Genomic DNA, 17681 nt, shown 5'->3' on the forward strand with positions numbered 1-17681 from the left:
CTGGGCGCACATTATCTTCCCTTCACGTTTTGCTTAACTTGTATGTCGCATTTTACTGCACATCGCTCAGCGACTATGGTGGCTCAGCGACTATGTTGTCGTGCTAAGTACGACGTCGCGGTATCGAATCCCGGCCGCGGCGGCTGCAATTCGGTAGGGGAGAATGCAACAACCCCCGCGTCCCGTGCATTGGGGGCACGTTAGAGATACCCTGGTGGTCCAAATTAATCCGGAGTCACTCACTATACGGCATGCCTCATAATCAGATCGTGGTTTTGGCACGTAGAACCCCATATAAATTTTTTTTCGTCACTGCCGCACTCTGTACCGTTGGCAGGACTGCTTCTACCTTTAAAATTCTTGCCATTATATCGGTTAACGAACTATAACAGCTCTCCCAGCCCGATTTTGTTTCAACTGAAAGTTAGCGTGAAAGCAGCGACGTTCTAACGTCACCAGCCATCCTTCTAATGAAGCCTCTTTCATGGCGAGGACAACTTCGTCGTAAAGGTAGCAGCAACTGCACCCATTGCGCGTTCTTTAGCGACCAGTCTGTCTGTTAGTCTGCGATTCAGATGACCTTGACGTGTTCGAGGCGTATGAATTTTGATGGCCTCCTACTCCGAATATGTGCAAAGTTTTTTTTTTCGCATCAATGCGCCTTTCAGCTTAAATGAACTTATACATGGTTGCTGTGCGCCACCGTACGAACGAAACCAGCAGAAGCGGTCACTTGCCTCTTCAAACCTCCAACCTCGTTTCTTTCTTTTTTTCTTCTTCTCTTATTCTTGCGTGTCGAAGTGCGCAAACGCGTTTCCCGCAAACTGCATTAGAGGCAACAGCCAAAATAAACGACTGATGAGTCACTGCACCGACATGCGTCAAGCGGACAATGTTTGGTGCACGTGTTACAGTAACAAAGGTGGACCTATACAGGTGTACCTGTAGTGCACACGCGATATAGTTGAGCTCACCTTCCGCTGACATGAGCGCAAACGACGCAAGGACGCACGGCTCCACCACACGTTCTCACTGACCTCGTAGAATACGCGCAAGGCGTGTTCGTTGTTTTGAAAGTAAATCAGGCACGCATATTTACATTGCTAAGAGTAGCTAAAAAAAACATAGTTCTGAGAGCCATGCTTTTGTTCGCGCACGTGATAGCAGCCTAAAGACATGACGGCGTAACTATATAGCTCGCTTTTGTCGATATTTTTATTCACTTACCTTTACAGAGAACACGTGCACTGCAGGTAGCCAAGCTTGTTAAGTGTCGTCCCCAGCTCTCGCGACGCTATAGTCATGTTAAACACGCTTCTTTGAGCAGCGCATGCTTTACGGACGCTCACAGAAATAATGAGAGCGACCGCGCGTAGCTACTGAATTCTTCCGGGTGCGGTTCAAATTCTTTTGTGCCTTTCCTCGTTTCGCCCCCGAGAGGGATTTATGTTACGGTCCTAAACTAAAGCGAGCCCAAGGAACAAATAATAATAATAATAAAAAAAATCACAAGAAAGGAAAGCAAAGGCAGGCTGGAGAACAGATGAATCTGTTGTTTACGAAAAAAGAGGGCGCCAAGCTGGCGCGAGGCCCGCAAGGAAGAACAAGACTTCCGAAGACGTTCTGCATCGTGAACACGTACGTGGCCGCACCACGCCTGCGAAAATCCATTGTTGGGAGACGACCAGTAGGAAAAAGCGCGCGCGCGCACACACATTCATGGACAGAAAAAAAAAAAAGCGCGAGCCGCTGCCCCGAGGAAAATACAGGAAAAGTGATAGCGTGCGGCAGAACTATACGCGAATGGAAAGAATGCGTCGTTATATCACGCGCCAGCACGCGCGAGCCAGTTCGCGTATGTACCCTGGTACACATGCGGGCGCACTCGACGCCGCGGGCCATTTGGAGAAGCCGCCTTGAGAGCGCTGCAGCGGACGCGTCATTATACGCCGGGCGCCCGATTTCCCTTACAAGCGCCCGGATACTCCGGCAAGATTTAAAAAAAAAAATAGAAGGAAAGACAAGGCGGGAAGAACGGTAAATGGTAATGGTCGCATGCGAACATTTATACATGCGAGGACCCGAAACAATATCTTTTCACTCTCCGCAGTCCTGTACCGATGTCTTGCGTATATACATTCTCCACCGCTGTTTTCGAGCGCTTAAAGGACGTTGTGAGAGCAGCGAACGCCATACAAGCCCTACGGTGCGTACTAAAGCGACTATATAGCCGCGCGCACGGTAAGGGAACGCCCTGCGAGATGCTGAACGAAACAGTCAACTGGAATGATATATCAGCGCCGTGTAGCGGTTCGGAGCCAAGTGTTGACGAAAGCGCGGCCGTGCGTCCCTTAGATGCATATATACCGGCGCGCATACGCCATAGCCAGTGATCGAAATGGCCTGCTGCTGCTGCGCTGTCGTGTATATTAGCGCGAAGTAGGAGCCTTACGAGCGTCGGGTCATCATTGCACGAGACCCCCGATGGAAGTAGAGAATTCTGAATCGACACAAGGCCTGCTCTGAACGCCTTCACATGCTGAGGTGGAACCCGTTGACAATAAGAGCCGCGTGCCCGGGAATTGTTTTTTTATCATGCTGCTCCCTCTCCTTCGCATTAATCGCGATTGCCTGGTTCAAAAACATGACGAGGTGCGATGATCGTGATGCGCCAGCATCAGATGACAACAACGTCAATGTGAATGTTTACTCCAACCGATATCTCATGAAACAATGCAAGGCCTACTGCGCATAATATTCCACAAACTATCGCTCCACCGCTTCGTATTATGGTTGAAGTTGCAACCTCTTTTTTATTTTTTTGGCAATACCGTTCCTTTCATTCTAGTTGAACGAAGGAGGGCGTGTAAGTATAAAATATTTGGCAAAAAAAAAAACGATTGTAAATGATTGCGCTGACTGTGGAGAAAAAACGCGCAATAGAATCTGCAGCAAGTCAAAATTTCGCGTGAATCCTTGCAGTTACTTGTTATTAGGTGCGTGTTGTGTTCTTTAGTTAGAGCTCTGTTGTGCGATTTGCATTGTTTTTATTCCTATCACGGAATAAATGTGTCGCTTACGTGTATACTCAATGTGTGTCTCCGGACCTATAGATGCTTTGTCTCTACTGGTCGCGCCATTATGCTGTATTTTTTCGTGCGACATAAATTAGCCGAATTCAATAGACTTGCACCGCGGTTACATTCATGTAAATAAGCAAAAACAAAGAGATAAAACCCTATACCGCGAGAAATGGCTGATGTTCGTTATATACTGCTTTTTTTTTTTCAGACAGGTCAAGACGTTGTGCCTAAAACAAAGGAACATACCTAAGAAATACCCGCCTCAGCACTCGACTCAGAAGCACAGCCTCTACATTTCATTGATAAATATGGATAATGGATTCCAGTAACCACAGCTACACTGAGAAGGAATGGCGTGAGACAAGTTAGTTCTTGCTCGCTGGTAGAACTCTGCTATGTTCCCGCTCCTTCAGTAGAGTCTCGCTGAAGCATGCTGGGAGAACTGGTCGGCACCACGCTTTTCCGGAAGGCCTCTCAAATCATATGTTTCAGTATAGCTGACGCATGACACTCGAGCGCGTACAGCTACTTGGCTTTGAGCAGACATCGCATATCGAGAGGTGCACGTATTATAGTCCGACTGCGCAATGCCGTGAACAAGTCGTACAGACCAACCACAATATTGTTGTGTACGATAGTTTAGTACACGAAGTTCAGTGTACCAAAAACAACCAGAGTACTTTCCTCGCGTGCTGAAGCTTTGCAGTTTAAGAAATACGTCAGAATAGTATCGCTGTCCGTATCAGTGCGCCAGTAACATGCCAGTGACACGGAACCCATTGTTTAATTTCAATTTGTCCTTTATGGTTTCAGATGTGCATGTGTATACATTCGCTGTTCTGCGATTTTGTGCTGAGATTCTGCAAAATGGCCAAGCGTGTGAATAATATTGAAAAGGGCAAATACCAGAGATATTGTGGATATTAAATATTCTCTACATGTGGTTTCTCGACGGCATCATTGAATGTCGCCTTTCTCAATGCAAACAACAACAACAGAAGTATTCGTATGGTGCGTTTTTTCAGATCATGTCCTTTTTAGGGGCTTTTCGAAGCGCATATCGAACACTTCCTTTTTGCAAAGCGAACACAGATGGTCACTGAATTCCGGCGAGCCAATAAAACCTGCTCTTGTTTTTATACCTGTATGAAATGCAGAGCAATAAGCGACCCATTCAGTGTTGAGCTATGCTTTTCAGCACACAGATGTCGAATGCCTCTTTTGTTAGCACTTCATCTAACGGAGTGTTCGAACAGTTAATAACATAGCGCGGGACGAGAAGCTTACGGCAACGTTTTGGTCCCGATCGCACCGATGGAATTGATCAACAAGGTGCTGCAACAGGGGCGGAGTAAAACACCACGCAGGTACTTGGTTAGAAGCCCTCCGTTCGGCCATCCCAACCTGAGCCAACTCTCCAGCGATACCACGAAGCACGGTCGCCTATGCGAGCATACAGATGCGTGTGCGCTGTTCCTGGTCAACTGGAAGCCGGCGAGGCATGGCCACCATTACCAAGTTATGCAGAAATAGGGAAATTACACGCATCATTCAGCACACCTGCGGATGCGACGAGAGACTCCAGGGAGGCGCTCGTCCGACGCGCACGCGAATGGTACGCCACTGTCCAGGAAGTTCTCGGCGCGTCGTCGCGGCCGTGCGCCAGCTTTTCAGCGCTGTCTATACAGCCAGGAAGGTCGCGTTTATCGAATGAAGACGTCCCGGATGTCGAGCGCAGCAAGGTACGCCACCTGTGCAGCTTTTATTAGTGTTCTAATGTATGCTACAGCAGATGACGTTGGGGACTGAGTAGCTCGAGCAGCGTGCTTTGCCGCCCGGCAAGCCACACGCGGCCTTCAGGGCACCTCAGACAGGTATAGCAGCCACGGCGCCGTTGCAGCTTCGGTGCTGTGAATAGAATACCCGAGCAGCAATCGCAGTCGCCCAACGCTTGTGGCATTCTATACCGCTCAGCACGTAGTTATTAGTTCGATTATTGATTGTGACGGTCGCAGTCTGATAACGCGAAATTTGAAGCTTCATGGTGCTACAAGGTACGTGTCCGGGCTCGTTAAGGAGTTCTCCAAATGTCATTGGAGCTCTCTAATGCGGTGTTGCTCATAACTAGTACAGCTAGGAGTGCAGGTTTATATCGTAAAAATCCGGCAACTGTCGAGTTTGAAAAAGACGAGACGACGTATTTTTCTCGTTTGTCTCAATACGTTGCTCGCCCCATGTTGGAGAGTTGATAGCCATGTTCTGGAAAGAGAGGGTTTAATCGTAAAAAAGCCGAGAGGTCGGCCTGACGTGGATCAAGCTCTGGACTGCTACTGGTTCAGGGGAAACAAAAAGGAGACGAAAGTGGAGGAGAAGAAGGATGACGATGGACAGTATAGAGACGAGAGTGCAAGGTATACAGTGTATAGGTATAGAGGTGTAGTTGCGCTATGGGAGCTGGCATTCTTCCTGAAGACTTGCGTCTGGTCCACTTTAACGGAAGAAATCAACTACAGCCTTCGATTTACGATACGTTCCATAATCCAATGTTGAAAAAAATTGTTAGAAAGATGGTAACTGTCACATAATTCTTCTCACTTAATTGTCTCAAAAGTGCGACTCATTGCTTGACTTTGTTTCGCTTACGTTACTGCATAAGTTAACTTATATCGAGAACTGCAGCAGAAATATGCGTTAGACCCGTGCCTTACAAATGTAGGAAATGCAAGAGTGTCGCCCGACAAATCCTGACATGTTTCACATCCCCCTTCTTCTTCCCCACAACGCTGAACATCTTTTTTGCTCAATGCAATGCAACGGAACCGCCGCGGGTATACGATTAAGCAAAGAGTTGCGGTTCTAGCGTTTCTCGCGGAGATTATGTAGGTCTGCACCAACACCCCCCCTCGAAAGAACTAGACTGGTCTTCTGAATGAATGAATGTGTGGTGTTTATTGGTGCAAGGGCCAGGTATTGGACTGGTCTTCTGTACTTAAACTAAGTGACGTTGACCATCAGGTTAGTTGCTTTCCCAAAACTTCTGTGAGAGGTATATAATACGCGTGGTGACAGGTTACCAACAGGTGCATGCCGATGTCACACACGCTGCAGACACGCAGCGATGTAAAACACACAGTTTCAAGAACGGCTGTGCACTTTCGCTACGAAGATACATTTGCTCTTGCCAAGTAAAAATTATAAACTAGATATATATACTTAGCGGGCGCGGGCTTTTTAAGCATTTATACAGCAGCCTTGCGCGGCAATAATAGGTTTTGTCAAATAAAATTTTGAGCAATTTGTAAGACTGCAATGCCAACTGATGCGATATTTTTTTTTATTCAACAAAAGAAAGGTATCGTGCAACTTGAAAGGTCAGTTTTTGACAGCAGATCTACATAGGCCTACAAGTAAAACACATTAAAGCCGCAGTGACAGGGGTGGCATATCCTCTGTACCTTAGTTATAGTAAATGATGTAAGAGAACAGAAGCATAATTATCTTCTTGTTTATGTAATACATCTGTGCAGTCTATAAATGAACACGCCTTTCATGTTTCAATCTACCAGTCATGCATGTGAGTCTCACATTGACGACGGCGCCCGAGTTTTGCTGAATAGTGTCGCTGCGCCCGAAGCATAAAATGTTCCGTGTACGAATTCCGATAGGACGTTTGTTTGTGACATAGACGAGCGAAATATGTATAAGGGATGGCGTGTTTGGTGTCGAGATCACTCAGCAGTGGGCCTGAAGGATGTCCCGGCATATGTCATTCAACTGAGGCGAATTACCGATATTTTGGTTTCCTTGAACAAACTTTAGCACGATACGATAACGTGTCGTTGTACAGGGTCGTTGTACCCCTAAGTTCTTTCATTATGCCTGCACGCGAAACGTGCATGTTGGCATTAAAAAGTGAAGAATAAGCTACTAGAAAAGTCTGCATCATCCTGATGCTTGGATCTCCTAGCAACCGGAGAGGGAGTGCGCAATAATTCGGCAACGCGATTATTATGAGATGTTAAGGAGCGAAGGAACTATAGCCATCAGAAGTTTGGCGTGTAAGCAGCTGTAACGGGAGGTGACGCAATTGCGTCACACTAAAGCCTTAAATAACGCGGTAAAGTTTTGATGACGTCATTCCAGCCGAGTCAACTAAATTATTTCGCTATATAGGAATTAAGCCAATCCAAATCGAAACTCCCAGGCCCGCCGCTGTTGCTCAGTGACTGCAGCGTTCTGCTTCTGAACACGAGGTCTCGCGTTCGATTCTCAGCCACGGCAGCCGCTTTTCGATGTGGGCGGAATGCAGAAATTTAACCTGGTGTATCGTGCGTTTGGTGCACGTTAATGAACCCACGGCAATAACTGATCCGTAGCTCCCCACTATACGGCGTCTCTCATAATCCCTGTGTTGCTTTGGGATCGTAAACCCTATCAATCAAATACAATGTTCAACTATATCCGAAAAGTCAACGTGGACTCCTTGCGATAATCTCATCGCGCACTACACAATCCTTTTCGGTCGCAGCCAGCGTACTGTGGCGAGCCGGTAAGCCGCCGCCGCCATTTCGTGCACGTTGGTTGGCTGCGGTGACGTATGCCGAGCCCGAGCTCGGCGGGGACCGTTATGACACGCGGGCTAGCGGGAAAAGCGTCGCGCTCTCGCTGCTGCGGCCTAGTGCGTCGCGAGCGGGCAATTAGGCCCGCTTTTTGGGCAGGCCAAACAAACGGGCCGCTCGGTCAGTGGGGCTCTCGCGCGCGATACATCGGCGGCAGGGGGGGGGGGGGGCAAGGTTCTCCCCCGGTGCCCCTTGCGGATGAATCGCACAGTGCGTGGGTCTTGCCGCGACGCGATGAGCGCGATGACGAAGGATGCGTGCGGCGCGGGCACACGCACGCGCCGCGGTGCGCGAGCTGCACGCCGCTCCGCTCGATCGGCCGAGACAGCGGGCGTCATCGCTGCAGCCCAGGAACAACGATGGCTCAGAGGTGGGCGGAAGAGAAAATGATTGCCCGCGCCCCGATCTCCGTTGTCAGTCACGCTGGCCTTGGGAGGGCTCGAGCGAGCGCTCGAGAAACAGCCCATCAAAATGTCGGTGCAGCCGCGCGCGGCACGCGTAATCCGCCTTGCGTGCAAAGCCAGCCAATAAGTTGTCGTTCGCCGGTGTTTATCTTATAACGCGTGGAATAGCGGCACGCTGAAAGATTGCCTGCGCCGTGAGGCACGCGCTGTAGCCGCGCGACTTTCGCGTGCAGACTGGAACGGCGACATTTACCCCCGCGGCCCGTGCCTTTGTTTTCGAGAAATGCGGGCAAGGCGCCGCGTGATGAAGCCGCGACAGGACAGACGGGCTTTGACACACAGCAACCTTGAGGCGTGAACATGGGTTCACGGAAGAGACGGCTGTCTCGTTCCCGTCAAAATCTTGGGGCGGTTGCTCCACAGTACAGCTATATGTATTGGCGAAACAGTCTGCTGTATACGAATTCTGTACGGAGCAGGCTTTTGCAGACTGATGCCTCGTTCATTATGCTGACAAAAGTTCAGCGAGATAAATTAGACGGCTTCTCCTTTTGTTTAATCACCGTTTTCATCGTTTCTTGCGTAGCATGAGAATGATGGGATTACATATATACTCCATCTGGCTAACTCCGTGCAGTGCAGAGAAAGCAATGGGTGGCGCCAACCCTTCAAAAGCGAGGACCGCAAGAACCTGGCTCCTCCATTGTACGCCTGTGATTGTCCTCCACGCGACGTTGACTGAATGGAAGCATCACGGAAGGATCAGTAGCGCAGAATAGCCAACCCTTTCTCCCTTCTCTGCAGCGTGCAGCTGGCTCTCGTTACTGATTGGATGACAGAATCCCCTTTAGCATTAGCTTCATTGCATGTAGTTGGTAAGACGTAGTATATGTCTGTAAAGTCGTTTATAGCATATAAGGAGAGCGAGAGATAAACGGGGTGGGAAACGCAGCTAGGCAAGTTAAATTGAGAAGATTCTGGTTTGCTATCCTGCACCGGGGAAAGGGTAAGGGGAAATTAAAGACAGAAAGAAGAGCGGATAAAAAGCAAAGACAAGACCAAATAAATAAAGGAGGTTGAGAACGTCCGTGAGAACTAGAGTCTCTCTAATAGGCCACTCGAACGCAAAAATTTCAAGAGTGACTGTCTTCTGGTGTGACGACTGTACAGTTCGGCGTTCCAGGATGGTCTCGTTCGTAGTCCTATAGTTTCTCCGAATACGCTATATAGCTTAATCTTCCAAGAACAGCCCACCTCCGCTCGCATCATGCACGCATGCAACCTTGTTCTAGAAAGAGGCGAAATGAGAACGTGAGCATCTGTTGTTTCCCTGTCGTCTTCATTAATCACCGCAGTGCCTCCGCGGCGAGCGCCCACACTTTTTGGCCTTAAACTTTCACTCTGCCTAGCAAGCAACGCCACGCCTTACACGGGCGCATGTATAACAAGCGTGTCCGCAAGTCCGATGTGCACCCGGCTTCGGCAGCCGCTTTTTTAGAAATGATATTTAAAGATATTTGTCTAGAGAGCAGCGTTTCCAGAGCGAAGCCACAGTGAGGCAGGACTCACTCACTCACTCACTCACTCACTCACTCACTCACTCACTCACTCACTCACTCACTCACTCACTCACTCACTCACTCACTCACTCACTCACTCACTCACTCACTCACTCACTCACTCACTCACTCACTCACTCACTCACTCACTTCTCATCGATGAGAGGCTAAGAATGACGGGCAACATGAGGAAAGGGGTTTGGCGTCATTTCGATACGTTACACCACAATTAAAAAAAAGAAGAAGAAAACCTTGCGCGCACTTCCTACGACAGCGCATCGGGATTCGGCATCCTTCGCAGATAAAGGCGAACGCATGCAAAGCGATTCTTTTCGGGTCGCCTGCCGGCGGAGGAAACACCTCTGCGGCGGAGATGGCTGTAGGGGTGCGCTTCCGCTGTCATGCCTCCCACATGTCTTCAATGGGGTTGCGAGTAGCATCGCAGGCTCCTCCTGCCCACGCATGTTTGTCTGGCGTCGCACGCGATCGGGGCGAGCGGCAGCTGTGGCGTCCGCCGCCCACAGCGTCGTGCGGGCTCACGGCGCGCGAGGGCATCGCGGCGCACCCCCCCTCCTGACCTTGTCAGGGCGTCAGGTTGTGACTGCGTTATTCCGCCGGTTCTAGCAGATAAGGCGACTGAACCAAATCCTGCCCTTTGCACGCGTGCCCCGCATGGCAGGCGTAACTAAAATGTGCGTTAGCAAAGGTGACCAAACAGTAAAATGTGAAGACAGCGCTGTAGCGATCAAGCGTCATTTTTGTTTTCTTCACCAACTCGTTGTTCACGTTGTCGCGAATTTTAGTAGTTGCGGGATAGGTGACCAAATATATATAGTGCATTATAAGGGGATTATTAAGTAGTTTGTTCATTATCAACATTAGGGTAATGAATTCTGGGATTTCACGCGCCAAAAGCAGACTTTGATTATGAGGCACGCAACGCAACGCAACACCATAGCCGCTAAGCCACTGCGGCGGCTAACATTAGGATACCCGTTAACATTCTGGCACAGAAGTGTTGAAGTATTTTTATCTGAGCGTTCTTGCTGCACGCTCCACACAGCCTCTATATACATATATGTGTGTGTGAAGACACAACTACGGCTACAATGAACGCTTGAGGAGTTGTGACTGTAAGCAGAAACTTGAGAAGTACCAATCGTAGCGATTTTGCTTGCAACGCGTCTGTTCTAAGACGCTGGCCTGAAGATGGTTTTACCTCTCTTGCGGTGGAGTGTCTGAACGATTTTGACCGTGCTGTGCGGGCTTTCTTGGAAAAGTATTGAGAACGCTATTCGGAGTAGATTGTCTTTACGAACAGGTACCGGCCAAGCGTGAAAGCGAAAGCATTAAGGCAGGCGCTCGAGCTAATGCTACGAGCGCAAAAAAAAAAGAAAAGAATGTGAATTTGGCGTTTAGTTTCCGCAGCGCTTCCGAGTTGTGTGAGCAGCTAATCTCTATATATCGTACCCGTCGCCATGCGGGAACTATTGAGATCACCGGCCTACAGATGCAGAACAACGTAGGGTTGTGTGGGATAATGTTGTAAGTACATGGCGGAAAACAGCCGCGAGGAGAGAAAAAAAAAACAATCACAGAGAAGCTCGACAGACGGCGATTGCTCCTGCGTCTGTCGCCGTGTCCCCGTCCGCTCGCTCTGTTTTCGATCGTGCACGGGTGTAGTGTTGCAGCACCGGGTCTGGTTGCGTGCATGCATACGCGGCGGAAGCGCTCGCCCGTCATCGGCATCTTGTCTCGCGCAGCCAGCGCGGACCGCCGGCCGGCCGCGTGAGCAGCGCCATGGGCGTGTCCGAGGGCGGCCTGGCCAACGGCCACGGGCCGGGCTACTCCTACCTCAAGCGCCTCTGCCGGGACCGGGGCACGCTCTTCGAGGACCCGGAGTTCCCGCCCTCGAACCGCGCCCTCTCCTCCAAGAACAAGTACGCCAGCGCCCAGGTCGTCTGGATGAGGCCTTACGTAAGTGCACGCACCCGAACAACTGTGTTTGCTCCAGTTGTTTTTTCATCCGCTTGCATTTCCATTAATTTGCCATTTCTTTAATTCAATTAGTACGTACAAGTAAGTTCCCCTGTGCTGTCCTTGGTGGCTTCGTTGGCTTATTATCATATATATATATATATATATATATATATATAGTACTTAGAGCTTTCTGTTGCTCAGTACCTGCTACATAAAAGTGTTTTTCCAACCATTAGAGAAGCCCGCGAATGCAGGCAAAGCGCCTCGAGCGGCCAGTCGCGCGGCTATATTGCGCGCATTTGCGGGCTGCTTTCACGCTTGGAAAAACACTTTTATGTAACACGTATTGAGCAACAGAAAGCTGGTTCGGCAGTTTTCCATGTTGCTCTGCTATTTTGGAATTGACACTTTTAATATAATCATAATATTTGAGAAGGTGACTAATTAATTAAGACTAATGATCTAATTAGGCGAAATGCAAAAAAAAATTAATCTGAGCATCTCCAAGCGACGGCAACCAACATTACCTTGGTTCTGTCCAGCTACGTGGCATTTGCATTGTTTTTTTTTTTCACCCACTTCATTATGGATTGACAGTAAAGGCTAGGTGAAAGATTGTTGATAACCACACAAAGAAAGCCCCACGTAAGGTACGACGTTTCACTATCAAAGTATACAATGACAACTATAAAAGTGCTCTATACACACATACATGCTTACACCCCACAATTGCAGCAACATGACTAGACCAAATGCTCAGGTGTCTAAGTGTATCCAATGAAGACAAGTGTTTGGCAGGACAGAGTGCACGTAAACAGTGTCACACAATCCCTTGTAAAACGGTTATCACTTTTGCACATCTTGTTCCATGGAATTTGTGGTTTTCCGAGAGTGAATTTCCTCTGTATACATCTGTGGTACATGGCGCGTACACCTTTTCAACAAAAGACGAGGCTGATGCAGTCATCTGCCGCTTGTGCAAGTAGTGGTCAGCGGCTTTGGTCGATCTTCCATATATCCTATGCTTGATCGGCCATGCTTGATCGAGTGTGCTTGCTGCGCAGGCGCTGACTGAGAATATATATACGTGTCTTCCGTGAACATATAGTAGTGAGTTGCGCTAAGTCCCGTTGTCCTCTCTTATGTGCTGTGTGTTGTTTGTGGCGCATTAAACATAGGTATAATGAATCAATATCAACTTGCTCAGAAAGTTCTATTAAGCGCGAGGTAGCGGTATGAAATCCCGGCCATGGCGGCAGCATTGCGATGGGGGCGTAATGCAAAAGCGCCTGCGTCCCGTGCATTGGGGGCACGTTAAAGATCCCCAGGTGGTCGAAATTTCCGGATTCTCCCCCTATGGCGTGCCTCCGAATCAAATCGTGGTTCTGGCATGTAAAACCCCAGAATATAATTTTAATTTGCATATCTTTAAAGTTTGGCTCAAGTTACGTGGGACAGGCGGTAAAGTATACATGTATGACTATGACCGCGGGATGGGAGGCTACCTGGCTGCGTGCTCGTCTCACTGCAGGCCCACGTGGTATGATGCATGCCGTGCGAATCGCCGCACAGAACGGTGATTGTTCTTGATATTTTTTGTCAAGACAACTTCGAGAATCACGACGCGTGTGCCCGTGAAAATACGTACAACTATTTTATTCCGGCTCTCCCCATTGCGAATATTTTCGCCTTTCGTCATCTGGCGTTTCCATTATCGCCATAATAGGCATAGCACCCAAAGAATGAAGATCTTTTGTAAAGCCAGTCCGCACAGCGCTAACTACTTTCGAACTTTTCTTCTTTAATTATGATAAGCTATGTGCGGTGTTGTTGTAGAAGATTCTTTTGAATCTAGATAGAAACGGTATTTTAGCGAATTGAGCTTCGCGCCTTTCGTGAAGACCCTCTCAAGACGGGCTTATTCGCGTAACAGTACACATGGTAAGCGGCAACAAAGCTCCGCCCGGTGACTATATGGAGTATGGCCGTGTTACTAAGACATGCTCATTTACGAATATTTCCCTCCTACAACGCTGTGGGAAGTGTACTTTCTATAGTGTGTCCGACACTGAAGGAAGAGCGCTAAACTTTGCAGGAAGGCGCTGTAACAGGCGGAACACAACTGAGGAGATTGTCGAACATATAATGCTCCCTTGAACTTCACGGAGAGGGAGGCGCGGTGGTGAAGGCACTGTCGAATTTTTTAGGCGACACTGGCCGTCTTGGCCGTGGTAATGGCGGCAAAAACTCATTAAGCTGGGCCGTAATTTTGTAGTGCTGCCTTAATTTCGCTTGATTATATGCCAGTTTTGTCACTCACCGGTCACAGCCGGCTGACCCCATAGATAACGCGGGCGGAACGTCGTTCTGACCACTGACGAAGTGCGAAAAGGAATAGCATCGGAAAAGGCATCGCGTCCTTGGCTTCACACGACGGACCGGATCGCTGATTCAGTCCGCAGACGGGGCTTGACCTGGCTCAGCTGCATCGTATCGCGTCGGCAGCCCATCTGCGGCATCCTTGTGTGCGGCGTGAATCGGCTGCACTGAGTTACGTCATGCTCACCTGCGGAATTCAGTCCGTCGTGCGAATACAGCTTTATTTACAGCTTACGGAGTTCCGGCGAAGCAAATGGCGGCAACGGCTTTTGCAGGGCTGCAGAACCACCTCCGTATCCGCAACAGAAACAAAGCCCTCCGTTTACGTAGTCGCGAGAACGTGGTTTGTACATCGACCTTACCGCAGCCCCTGCTTTACTATTTTAGAGCGCAGCTCTTAGGCGCCCGTTCCTGCGTTGAGCGTCGGCGTGCCTCGGCGTCGTACCTCGTAACCGAGCGAACGAGCACAGCGAAAGATGAACGAGCGAACGCGGAGCGCAGCGGGGGATATGAAAGGCGGCGATAGCGAAGAGAGCGCGAATGGGAAAGCGGAGGAGGATGCTACAGTGAAAGCATGAGGCGGAAAGTATAGAGGAGGAGAGTATGGCGAAAGGGTGAGGAGGAAAGCAGAGTACCGCACAAGACTACGAGATGGCGCCATAGTATTTGTAATCTGATTGTATGCGCGACGCAAATTGTGTAGTAGACTCGACCGATTCTTTAACAGTACCGCGCGAGCGTCGATTGGCCGGCCAGTCAGCGCCTTATAACAGCGCGAGGCGACGAGATCAGCAAGAGTAGCGCATGCGCACAAAGTTCACTCGAAGCGCAAGTTTCGTCTGTTAGGCTCTTCCCATAGGCGTGACACCGTCCCTGTTGCGATTAACTCAATGGAAGCTTCCCTACTTCTCGGGTACAGCAAGTGCGCGTGAATCCAGACGCGTCTTTCTTTATGATAAATGTCGCTGTAGTGCGCATGCGCCGTTAAATAAAGAAGAAAGCGCACAGCTGCATTGCAGTTCTGCATGTTTGATTATTTTCCTGTGCATGCACACTAGAGTAGCAGGCGCTAAAAAATAAAGAAAACATAAGCCAGGGGCACACGCTCCTGCTATCTCCAAAGGCTGGAAGCTTGCGCCGAACTAATTGTGCCAGGGGCTGTGTCGTACTGGCCGCAGTGGTATAGGAAGAGCCTAGCAGACGAAACTTGCGCATCGAGTGAACTTGGTGCGCATGCGCTACTGTTGCTAACCTCGTCGCTTCGCGCCGTTAGAAGGCGCGGGCCGATTGGCAAGCGTAATGTCCCTGTATAACGCTCGCGCGGTACTGTCGGTTAACTGTACTTTCTGGAAGCCACGCAGACATTAACGATTACAATAGAACCTTCGACAAGTCAAGTATAAAAGCCGACACGCTTGACCCGCATATCAGATTTTCGACGATCACCGACTCCGCTCTCCGCTATTGTTGTGCTTGAGTGTTACCTGTTTTGCTGGGCACAACTTCGCCCAATAGTTATATTTGTAACTCACAGTTTTCTGTGTCTTTTCTCGCTGTGACTACCACGTGACAATCGGTCGAAGTTATAGCCGCGTGCTTTTAACAACGGCAGATCAAACCACCTGACAATATATCGTAATACAAAATAGTGTCAGCCAGTTCTTTCTGAACAGTGAGTGACACAACCAGTGTAAGGGCTTTGTCTACCGCAGCTGCTAAACTAGCTGCCCGATCAGAGGCTAAGCGCCGTCGCCTAGAGCACCCTGTCGTTCAGAAACAAATTCTTTGCCAGAATATATCGCGAATTCAAAACACCTAAACAGCTGCGCTCAAAATTCGCATTAGGAGTATCGTAATCGTCGATGAATTTTTTATATTTTCTCTCGCTACTTTGCTGATTTTTGCTTTCAATCGCGCCGATTCTTGGAAGCGTTTTAGTGCGAAATCGACCTCCCGCCAAGCATCAGTATATGCGATGCATATGTTATACTAAAGGCACACGGTAAAAACGGAATAGTCGGTCTCCAGCGGCGCAATTGGTCAGCGCACGGTACTTATATGACAGTGTTCGTGAGCGTAAACAAAACAAAATATATATTTTTCGACGACGGTATAATAATTTACGCTAATACCTCGAACCCTGCCCCCGCCGCTTCTACCACCCCCTTTAATCTATCTCTCCATTTATCGGCAGTGATGCTGGTACTGCGGATTATAGGTCCAGCTTCTTATTCTTTTCAATGTTTCGTGGCGCACGCTGTTTTTCGGCGAGCCTGATTTATGTTCGGCGATGGCGATACATATCTATGCGCGATGTATATAGTATAGGCGCATCGATTGTCGAGATTCAGGTCGTACCTCGCGGTGGGGCTCCGTAGCGAACGCTTGGCGAGGCAGTCCGAGTGTCCGAAGGATTTAACTGCTAGCAATGGCCATCCACGAACGATGCTCCTCTTCGAAGCGCGTTGCTAACTCGGCCATTTTTAAAGCCTTCCATGTTGCTTCCCTGAACGCTCAGACCAGGCGTGGCACGCAACGCTTGCTTTGTTTCTCACGCTCCAGTAGTCGCGCTGTAACGACAAATCTCCAGCAATGTCACTGCGTCCGTGGGAAGACGCGTGGTGCAGTACTTCCTGCTTGGGCCTTATGGAGAGAGAGAAGGAGGATTAAAAGTACGATTTATCAGCGACTGGTAACGTGATTCGACTGCATAAAACCACACTGAGCCGAAAAAATGTAGGGCAAGGAGGTATTCATGTAACAGTACGAACAACGCCACCATTCTTTTTATTGTAATAAATTTTATAGCGACAGCTATTAATGACGCTTTCCACCTCCACTGCTGCCGTCGCCGTATAGGCCGCTGTCGTATGTCGTCGCCGTAGTATCACTTAGGCAATGACTGTTGTGTCGCCATGACGACAACAAACACTCATATTGAAAAATTCTGAACCTCAACCATTCTCGAACGTCTAAGCTTCCCTTCCAACCCCTTCTAAGTACTGACGCTTCGACTGGATGTACAATCAAAATCTTCTTTTCCTTCACAAAATGTATTATACAGTCAGATATACGTGTGTGAAGTGTATGCGTAGCAGCCAAAGCAGCCACATAATACCTTTTTTCTTTCTTTTTCAAGAAAAATACGTATATATAGGTATAGGCGCAGCTTTGGCATGCAATTCGTATGCATTCTTTCATTTTACAGTTATCTACTTTTCTGATGGCGTATTCAAATGTCACTGACGTATTGCTGTTCCTGCTGTTAAGCAACATGTGTCTGAGCCCCCTGTCAAGCTGTTCTCGCAGCTTTATGTCCGGACTCCTCTTCTCAAAGGAGATAAATTTGAATTTGAACATTTTCCCCACATCGGACAATAGCATTCAAAGCTAAAAACTAAAATGGAGGTGAGCATGAACACCTCCTCAACAAAGACTATACCAGTTCGGTCGGAAGTCGTTCTACCTCCCCACAAGCTCTTCAGGCGCATATTGATTAAGTGCAGTTTTGAGGAACGAATCGATTCGATGTTCCGGTGTAACAATGTGCAACATTTAAAATGACGTGTCGACGCTATTAGTTGTCATTACTTTACCATAGGGTGTGAGGATTAAGACAAAAGTACCTCCGAATTTCCCTGAAGGACATTCCAAAGC

The 17681-nt window shown here is 48.7% G+C and overlaps 1 protein-coding gene across 1 annotated transcript in view; it reads left to right on the top strand.

Moving 5' to 3' along the window:
• The window catches only part of LOC139047721 (calpain-9-like), a 116077-nt gene that overhangs the window by 61402 nt on the left and 36994 nt on the right, over nt 1-17681 (top strand). The window contains exon 2 of the mRNA XM_070521722.1: nt 11429-11642. Coding sequence (XP_070377823.1) covers nt 11466-11642 — 177 coding nt within the window. The 5' untranslated portion in view covers nt 11429-11465. The remainder of the gene's footprint in view (nt 1-11428; nt 11643-17681) is intronic.

This window comes from Dermacentor albipictus, chromosome 1 (assembly GCF_038994185.2).
Source record: "Dermacentor albipictus isolate Rhodes 1998 colony chromosome 1, USDA_Dalb.pri_finalv2, whole genome shotgun sequence".
Taxonomy (NCBI): domain Eukaryota; kingdom Metazoa; phylum Arthropoda; class Arachnida; order Ixodida; family Ixodidae; genus Dermacentor; species Dermacentor albipictus.